The 10,893-nt window shown below is 41.0% G+C and overlaps 1 protein-coding gene across 1 annotated transcript in view; it reads right to left on the reverse strand.

Moving 5' to 3' along the window:
• LOC115114950 (bone morphogenetic protein receptor type-2-like) overlaps positions 1-10,893 on the reverse strand; it is an 83,670-nt gene that overhangs the window by 68,083 nt on the left and 4,694 nt on the right. Inside the window, 1 exon segment of the mRNA XM_065005880.1 lies at positions 5,562-5,738. Coding sequence (XP_064861952.1) covers positions 5,562-5,738 — 177 coding nt within the window.

The raw sequence follows: 10,893 nt of genomic DNA on the forward strand, positions 1-10,893 counted from the left end.
TAACGGATATAACTCACTACTACTGTCTACTAACGGATATAACTCACTACTACTGTCTACTAACGGATATAACTCACTACTACTGTCTACTAACAGATATAACTCACTACTAACGGATATAACTCACTACTACTGTCTACTAACGGATATAACTCACTACTACTGTCTACTAACGGATATAACTCACTACTACTGTCTACTAACAGATATAACTCACTACTACTGTCTACTAACAGATATAACTCACTACTACTGTCTACTAACAGATATAACTCACTACTACTGTCTACTAACAGATATAACTCACTACTAACAGATATAACTCACTACTACTGTCTACTAACAGATATAACTCACTACTACTGTCTACTAACAGATATAACTCACTACTACTGTCTACTAACAGATATAACTCACTACTACTGTCTACTAACAGATATAACTCACTACTAACAGATATAACTCACTACTACTGTCTACTAACAGATATAACTCACTACTACTGTCTACTAACAGATATAACTCACTACTACTGTCTACTAACAGATATAACTCACTACTACTGTCTACTAACAGATATAACTCACTACTACTGTCTACTAACAGATATAACTCACTACTAACGGATATAACTCACTACTACTGTCTACTAACGGATATAACTCACTACTACTGTCTACTAACAGATATAACTCACTACTACTGTCTACTAACAGATACAGTTGAAGTCGGAAGTTTACATGCAGTCATTTAAATCTCGTCTTTCAACCACTCCACAAATGTCTTATTAAAGCAAGTCAGTTAGGGCATCTACTTTGTGACACAAGTAATTTTTCCAACAATTGTTTACAGACAGATTATTTCACTTATAATTCACTGTATCACGATTCCAGTGGGTCAGAAGTTTACATACACTAAGTTGACTGTGCCTTTAAACAGCTTGGAAAAAATTCCAGAAAATGATGTCATGGCTTTAGAAGCTTCTGATAGGCTAATTGACATAATTTGAGCCAATTGGAGGTGTACCTGTGGATGTATTTCAAGGCCTACCTTCAAACTCAGTGCCTCTTTGCTTGACATCATGGGAAAATGAAAAGAAATCAGCCACGACCCCAGAAAAAAAACAGTAGCCTGAAGGTACCACGTTCATCTGTACAAACAATAGTACACAAGTATAAACACCATGGGACCACGCATCCGTCATACCGCTCAGGAAGGAGACGCGTTCTGTCTCCTAGAGATGAACGTACATTGGTGTGAAAAGTGCAAATCAATCCCAGAACAACAGCAATGGACCTTGTGAAGATGCTGGAGGAAACAGGTACAAAAGTATCTATGTCCACAGTAAAACGAGACCTATATCGACATAACCTGAAAAGACGCTCAGCAAGGAAGAAGCCACTGCTCCAAAACTGCCATAAAAAAGCCAGAATACGGTTTGCAACTGCACATGGGGACAAAGATTGTACTTTTTGGAGAAATGTCCTCTGGTCTGATGAAACATAAATAGAACTGTTTGGCCATAATGACCATCGTTATGTTTGGAGGAAAAAGGAGGAGGCTTGCAAGCCGAAGAATACCATCCCAACCGTGAAGCACGTGGGTGGCAGCATCATGTTGTTGGGGTGCTTTGCTGCAGGAGGGACTGGTGCACTTCACAAAATAGATGGCCTCATGAGGGAGGAAAATTCTGTGGATATATTGAAGCAACATCTCAAGATATCAGTCAGGAAGTTAAAGCTTGGTCGCAAATGGGTCTTCCAAATGGACAATGACCCCAAGCATATTTCCAATGTTGTTGCAAAATGGCTTAAGGACAACAAAGTCAAGGTATTGGAGTGGCCATCACAAAGCCCTGACCTCAATCCAATAGAAAATGTGTGGGCAGAACTGAAAAAGAGTGTGCGAGCAAGGAGGCCTACAAATCTGACTCAGTTACACCAGCTCTGTCAGGAGGAATGGGCCAAAATTCACCCAACTTATTGTGGGAAGCTTGTTGAAGGCTACCTGAAACGTTTGACCCAAGTTAAATCATTTAAAGGCAATGCTACTAAATACTAATTGAGTTTATGTAAACTTCTGACCCACTGGGAATGTGATGAAAGAAATAAAAGCTGAAATAAATCATTCTCTCTACTATTATTCTGACATTTCACATTCTTAAAATAAAGTGGTGAGGCTAACTGATCTTGACAAGGAATTTTAATTAGGATTAAATGTCAGGAATGGTGAAGAACTGAGTTTAAATGTATTTGGCGAAAGGTGTATACATTTATATATTCTCATTCACCCCAGACTACACATTTACATTACATTTAAGTCATTTAGCAGACGCTCTTATCCAGAATAAAACCAGACTAAAACCAGAATAAAACCAGAATAAAACCAGAATAAAACCAGACTAAAACCAGACTAAAACCAGAATAAAACCAGACTAAAACCAGAATAAAACCAGAATAAAACCATAATAAAACCAGACTAATACCAGACTAATACCAGACTAAAACCAGACTAATACCAGACTAAAAGCAGACTAAAACCAGACTAAAAGCAGACTAAAACCAGACTAATACCAGACTAAAACCAGACTAAAACCAGACTAAAATCAGACTAAAAGCAGACTAAAACCAGACTAAAACCAGACTAATACCAGACTAAAAACAGACTAAAAGCAGACTAAAAGCAGACTAAAAGCAGACTAAAACCAGACTAAAAGCAGACTAAAAGCAGACTAAAAGCAGACTAAAACCAGACTAAAACCAGACTAAAAGCAGACTAAAAGCAGACTAAAAGCAGACTAAAACCAGACTAAAAGCAGACTAAAACCAGACTAAAACCAGACTAAAACCTCAGAGACTATGGACTAGTTTAGTAGATCCTCTGCGTGACCTGCAGGTAGAAACGTACTAACGACCACTTCTCTCTGACGTTATACTACTAACGACCACTTCTCTCTGACGTTATACTACTAACGACCACTTCTCTCTGACGTTATACTACTAACGACGACTTCTCTCTGACGTTATACTACTAACGACGACTTCTCTCTGACGTTATACTACTAACGACCACTTCTCTCTGACGTTATACTACTAACGACCACTTCTCTCTGACGTTATACTACTAACGACCACTTCTCTCTGCGTTATACTACTAACGACGACTTCTCTCTGACGTTATACTACTAACGACGACTTCTCTCTGACGTTATACTACTAACGACCACTTCTCTCTGACGTTATACTACTAACGACCACTTCTCTCTGACGTTATACTACTAACGACGACTTCTCTCTGACGTTATACTACTAACGACGACTTCTCTCTGACGTTATACTACTAACGACCACTTCTCTCTGACGTTATACTACTTCTCTCTGACGTTATACTACTAACGACCACTTCTCTCTGACGTTATACTACTAACGACCACTTCTCTCTGACGTTATACTACTAACGACCACTTCTCTCTGACGTTATACTACTAACGACCACTTCTCTCTGACGTTATACTACTAACGACGACTTCTCTCTGACGTTATACTACTAACGACGACTTCTCTCTGACGTTATACTACTAACGACGACTTCTCTCTGACGTTATACTACTAACGACCACTTCTCTCTGACGTTATACTACTAACGACCACTTCTCTCTGACGTTATACTACTAACGACGACTTCTCTCTGACGTTATACTACTAACGACGACTTCTCTCTGACGTTATACTACTAACGACGACTTCTCTCTGACGTTATACTACTAACGACGACTTCTCTCTGACGTTATACTACTAACGACGACTTCTCTCTGACGTTATACTACTAACGACCACTTCTCTCTGACGTTATACTACTAACGACGACTTCTCTCTGACGTTATACTACTAACGGCGACTTCTCTCTGACGTTATACTACTAACGGCGACTTCTCTCTGGACGTTATACTACTAACGACGACTTCTCTCTGACGTTATACTACTAACAGCGACTTCTCTCTCGACGTTATACTACTAACGACCACTTCTCTGACGTTATACTACTAACCACGACTTCTCTCTGACGTTATACTACTAACGACCACTTCTCTCTGACGTTATACTACTAACGACCACTTCTCTCTGACGTTATACTACTAACGACCACTTCTCTCTGACGTTATACTACTAACGACCACTTCTCTCTGACGTTATACTACTAACGACCACTTCTCTCTGACGTTATACTACTAACGACGACTTCTCTCTGACGTTATACTACTAACGACTTCTCTCTGACGTTATACTACTAACGACGACTTCTCTCTGACGTTATACTACTAACGACACTTCTCTCTGACGTTATACTACTAACGACGACTTCTCTCTGACGTTATACTACTACTACTAACGACGACTTCTCTCTGACGTTATACTACTAACGACGACTTCTCTCTGACGTTATACTACTAACGCGACTTCTCTCTGACGTTATACTACTAACGACGACTTCTCTCTGACGTTATACTACTAACGACGACTTCTCTCTGACGTTATACTACTAACGACCACTTCTCTCTGACGTTATACTACTAACGACCACTTCTCTCTGACGTTATACTACTAACGACCACTTCTCTCTGACGTTATACTACTAACGACCACTTCTCTCTGACGTTATACTACTAACGACCACTTCTCTCTGACGTTATACTACTAACGACCACTTCTCTCTGACGTTATACTACTAACGACCACTTCTCTCTGACGTTATACTACTAACGACCACTTTCTCTCTGACGTTATACTACTAACGACCACTTCTCTCTGACGTTATACTACTAACGACGACTTCTCTCTGACGTTATACTACTAACGACGACTTCTCTCTGACGTTATACTACTAACGACGACTTCTCTCTGACGTTATACTACTAACGACGACTTCTCTCTGACGTTATACTACTAACGACGACTTCTCTCTGACGTTATACTACTAACGACGACTTCTCTCTGACGTTATACTACTAACGACCACTTCTCTCTGACGTTATACTACTAACGACCACTTCTCTCTGACGTTATACTACTAACGACGACTTCTCTCTGACGTTATACTACTAACGACACTCCCACTGTTGTGTCGCTGTCACGAGTCCGACCGAGGGTGTTTCCCCTTTCCGGGCGGGTGGCGCTCGGCGGTCGTCGTCACCGGCCTATTAGCTGCCACTGATTGTTTTTCCTCCCCCTCCTTGTATGTTTAGTGGTAGCACCTGTTCATGTTTAATTAGTTTGTCTTTATTAGACAGCCGGCCCGCCTGGTTGTTGTGCGGGATTATTTCAATGTAACCTTCGGCTCTGTTGTAGAGGTACGTGTTAGTGCCTGGTCGTGATTTTTTCCATTGTACTTTTTGATTACCTGTGGTTGGGAACGTAACTTTTTGTGAGCACCCTGTGGTGCATTGGTGCTATTAAAAGACGCACAGCATTGAACTCTGTCTCCTGCATTTGACTCCACACCCACGACACCCGGAGCATTACAGTCGCTGTGTTGTGTGTGGGGTTAGGGGTCATCATACTTACATAGCTGTGCAGAGGTGGGGCTGGGCGGGGGGAAGTCCTCGGTGAAGTTGACGTTACACATGTTGGTGCTACAGCAGCAGAACCTATACGTCCCGTTCTGGATCTGAGACGGAGTGGTGGTAACCACGCAACGGTCATCATGGCACTCCTGCTGGTCCCCGATGTGAGTCCAGCATCCTGGGAGAGGAGAGAGAGAGCGGATGAGGAGACTGGTGTGGACAGGATGAGAGAGAGAATCTGAAACCTAACCCACTGCCGAGCCCCACCACAAATCCATCACCTAAAGAAAGATGAACCTGGAGAAGAGTCCCCTAAGCAAGCTGGTCCTGGGGCTCTGTTCACAAACACAAACACACCCTACAGAGCCCCAGGACAGCAGCACAGTTAGACCCAACCAAATCATGAGAAAACAAAAAGATAATTACTTGACACATTGAAAAGAATTAACCCAAAAAAACAGATCAAACTAGAATGCTATTTGGCCCTACACAGAGAGTACACAGCGGCAGAATACCTGACCACTGTGACTGACCCAAACTTAAGGAAAGCTTTGACTATGTACAGACTCAGTGAAAATAGCCTTGCTATTGAGAAAGGCCGCCGTAGGCAGACATGGCTCTCAAGAGAAGACAGGCTATGTGCTCACTGCCCACAAAATGAGGTGGAAACTGAGCTGCTCCTTCCTAACCTCCTGCCCAATGTATGACCATATTGGAGACACATATTTCCCTCAGATTACACAGACCCACAAAGAATTCGAAAAACAAATCAAACATTGATCAACTCCCGTATGTATGAGGCGACTTACCACAGTGTGACATCACAGCAGCAAGACGTGTGACCCGTTGCCGTGAGAAAAGGACAACCATGGGCACAAACAAGAGCAGTGAGTGGCATTCAAAACTAGCCACAAAGGATTGCAAAGAAAACCTTCTGATCCATTTACACTGAATTACACAAAGGTACGTGAGGTTCATGGCCCCCAGGAACTCTGCCAAAATGGATGATTGTAATATACAGGTTGTCATTCCCGCCAAGTGGGGGACAATACATTGAAGGCATGAAATCAGATTGAGTAACTACTTACTTCACCCAGAAGTCGAATACAGTGAAGAACAAACAACCTCGTAAATTAGGGAAGCACGATATATCGGTAAGCATATCGGCATCGGCTGATATGAACTAAAAATGCCAACAAAAGGCCTGATGTCTAGTTTAACACAGATGTGCTTAACCGATGTTAAAGCTGACGTGCATACCTATATAACGTAGGTAGATGAGGTGCCTACCTGTATAACGTAGGTAGATGAGGTGCCTACCTGTATAACGTAGGTAGATGACCTACATACCTGTATAAGGTAGGTAGATGAGGTACATACCTGTATAACGTAGGTAGATGACCTACATACCTGTATAACGTAGGTAGATGAGGTACATACCTGTATAACGTAGGTAGATGACCTACATACCTGTATAACGTAGGTAGATGACCTACATACCTATATAACTTAGGTAGATGAGGTACATACCTGTATAACGTAGGTAGATGACCTACATACCTATATAACTTAGGTAGATGAGGTACATACCTGTATAACGTAGGTAGATGACCTACATACCTGTATAACGTAGGTAGATGAGGTACATACCTGTATAACGTAGGTAGATGAGGTGCCTACCTGTATAACGTAGGTAGATGACCTACATACCTGTATAACGTAGGTAGATGAGGTACATACCTGTATAACGTAGGTAGATGACCTACATACCTGTATAACGTAGGTAGATGAGGTACATACCTGTATAACGTAGGTAGATGACCTACATACCTGTATAACGTAGGTAGATGACCTACATACCTGTATAACGTAGGTAGATGAGGTACATACCTGTATAAGGTAGGTAGATGAGGTACATACCTGTATAACGTAGGTAGATGACCTACATACCTATATAACGTAGGTAGATGACCTACATACCTGTATAACGTAGGTAGATGAGGTACATACCTGTATAACGTAGGTAGATGACCTACATACCTATATAACTTAGGTAGATGAGGTACATACCTGTATAACGTAGGTAGATGACCTACATACCTGTATAACGTAGGTAGATGAGGTACATACCTGTATAACGTAGGTAGATGAGGTGCCTACCTGTATAACGTAGGTAGATGAGGTACATACCTGTATAACGTAGGTAGATGAGGTACATATCTATATAACGTAGGTAGATGAGGTACATACCTGTATAACGTAGGTAGATGAGGTACATACCTGTATAACGTAGGTAGATGACCTACATACCTGTATAACGTAGGTAGATGACCTACATACCTGTATAACGTAGGTAGATGAGGTACATACCTGTATAACGTAGGTAGATGACCTACATACCTGTATAACGTAGGTAGATGAGGTACATACCTGTATAACGTAGGTAGATGACCTACATACCTATATAACTTAGGTAGATGAGGTACATACCTGTATAACGTAGGTAGATGACCTACATACCTGTATAACGTAGGTAGATGAGGTACATACCTGTATAACGTAGGTAGATGAGGTGCCTACCTGTATAACGTAGGTAGATGACCTACATACCTGTATAACGTAGGTAGATGAGGTACATACCTGTATAACGTAGGTAGATGACCTACATACCTGTATAACGTAGGTAGATGAGGTACATACCTGTATAACGTAGGTAGATGAGGTACATACCTGTATAACGTAGGTAGATGACCTACATACCTATATAACTTAGGTAGATGAGGTACATACCTGTATAACGTAGGTAGATGACCTACATACCTGTATAACGTAGGTAGATGAGGTACATACCTGTATAATAGGTAGATGAGGTACCTGTATAACGAGGTGACCTACATACCTGTATAACGTAGGTAGATGAGGTACATACCTGTATAACGTAGGTAGATGAGGTACATACCTGTATAACGTAGGTAGATGAGGTACATACCTGATGAGGTAGATACATACCTGTATAACGTAGGTAGATGACCTACATACCTGTATAACGTAGGTAGATGAGGTACATACCTGTATAACGTAGGTAGATGACCTACATACCTGTATAACGTAGGTAGATGAGGTACATACCTGTATAACGTAGGAGGTACATAGATGAGGTAGATACACATACCTGTATAACGTAGGTAGATAGGTAGATGACCTACATACCTGTATAACGTAGGTAGATGAGGTACATACCTGTATAACGTAGGTAGATGAGGTACATACCTGTATAACGTAGGTAGATGACCTACATACCTATATAACGTAGGTAGATGACCTACATACCTGTATAACGTAGGTAGATGACCTACATACCTGTATAACGTAGGTAGATGACCTACATACCTGTATAACGTAGGTAGATGACCTACATACCTGTATAACGTAGGTAGATGACCTACATACCTGTATAACGTAGGTAGATGAGGTACATACCTGTATAACGTAGGTAGATGAGGTACATACCTGTATAACGTAGGTAGATGACCTACATACCTGTATAACGTAGGTAGATGACCTACATACCTGTATAACGTAGGTAGATGGTACATACCTGTATAACGTAGGTAGATGACCTGTATAACGTAGGTAGATGAGGTACATACCTGTATAACGTAGGTAGATGACCTACATACCTGTATAACGTAGGTAGATGACCTACATACCTGTATAACGTAGGTAGATGAGGTACATACCTGTATAAGGTAGGTAGATGACCTACATACCTGTATAACATAGGTAGATATACATACCTGTATAACGTAGGTAGATGACCTACATACCTGTATAACGTAGGTAGATGACCTACATACCTGTATAACGTAGGTAGATGACCTACATACCTGTATAACGTAGGTAGATGACCTACATACCTGTATAACGTAGGTAGATGAGGTGCCTACCTGTATCACGTAGGTAGATGAGGTACATACCTGTATAACGTAGGTAGATGAGGTACATACCTGTATAACGTAGGTAGATGAGGTACATACCTGTATAACGTAGGTAGATGACCTACATACCTGTATAACGTAGGTAGATGACCTACATACCTGTATAACGTAGGTAGATGACCTACATACCTGTATAACGTAGGTAGATGACCTACATACCTGTATAACGTAGGTAGATGAGGTACATACCTGTATAACGTAGGTAGATGACCTACATACCTGTATAACGTAGGTAGATGACCTACATACCTGTATAACGTAGGTAGATGACCTACATACCTGTATAACGTAGGTAGATGACCTACATACCTGTATAACGTAGGTAGATGACCTACATACCTGTATAACGTAGGTAGATGAGGTACATACCTGTATAACGTAGGTAGATGACCTACATACCTGTATAACGTAGGTAGATGAGGTGCCTACCTGTATAACGTAGGTAGATGACCTACATACCTGTATAACGTGAGGTACATAGGTAGATGACCTACATACCTGTATAACGTAGGTAGATGACCTACATACCTGTATAACGTAGGTAGATGACCTACATACCTGTATAACGTAGGTAGATGACCTACATACCTGTATAACGTAGGTAGATGACCTACATACCTGTATAACGTAGGTAGATGACCTACATACCTGTATAACGTAGGTAGATGACCTACATACCTGTATAACGTAGGTAGATGACCTACATACCTGTATAACGTAGGTAGATGACCTACATACCTGTATAACGTAGGTAGATGAGGTACATGACCTACATATAACGTAGGTAGATGACCTACATACCTGTATAACGTAGGTAGATGAGGTACATACCTGTATAACGTAGGTAGATGACCTACATACCTGTATAACGTAGGTAGATGAGGTACATACCTGTATAACGTAGGTAGATGAGGTACATACCTGTATAACGTAGGTAGATGACCTACATACCTGTATAACGTAGGTAGATGACCTACATACCTGTATAACGTAGGTAGATGACCTACATACCTGTATAACGTAGGTAGATGACCTACATACCTGTATAACGTAGGTAGATGACCTACATACCTGTATAACGTAGGTAGATGACCTACATACCTGTATAACGTAGGTAGATGACCTACATACCTGTATAACGTAGGTAGATGACCTACATACCTGTATAACGTAGGTAGATGACCTACATACCTGTATAACGTAGGTAGATGACCTACATACCTGTATAACGTAGGTAGATGACCTACATACCTGTATAACGTAGGTAGATGACCTACATACCTGTATAACGTAGGTAGATGACCTACATACCTGTATAACGTAGGTAGATGACCT

This window comes from Oncorhynchus nerka, linkage group LG3 (genome assembly GCF_034236695.1).
Source record: "Oncorhynchus nerka isolate Pitt River linkage group LG3, Oner_Uvic_2.0, whole genome shotgun sequence".
Classification (NCBI taxonomy): domain Eukaryota; kingdom Metazoa; phylum Chordata; class Actinopteri; order Salmoniformes; family Salmonidae; genus Oncorhynchus; species Oncorhynchus nerka.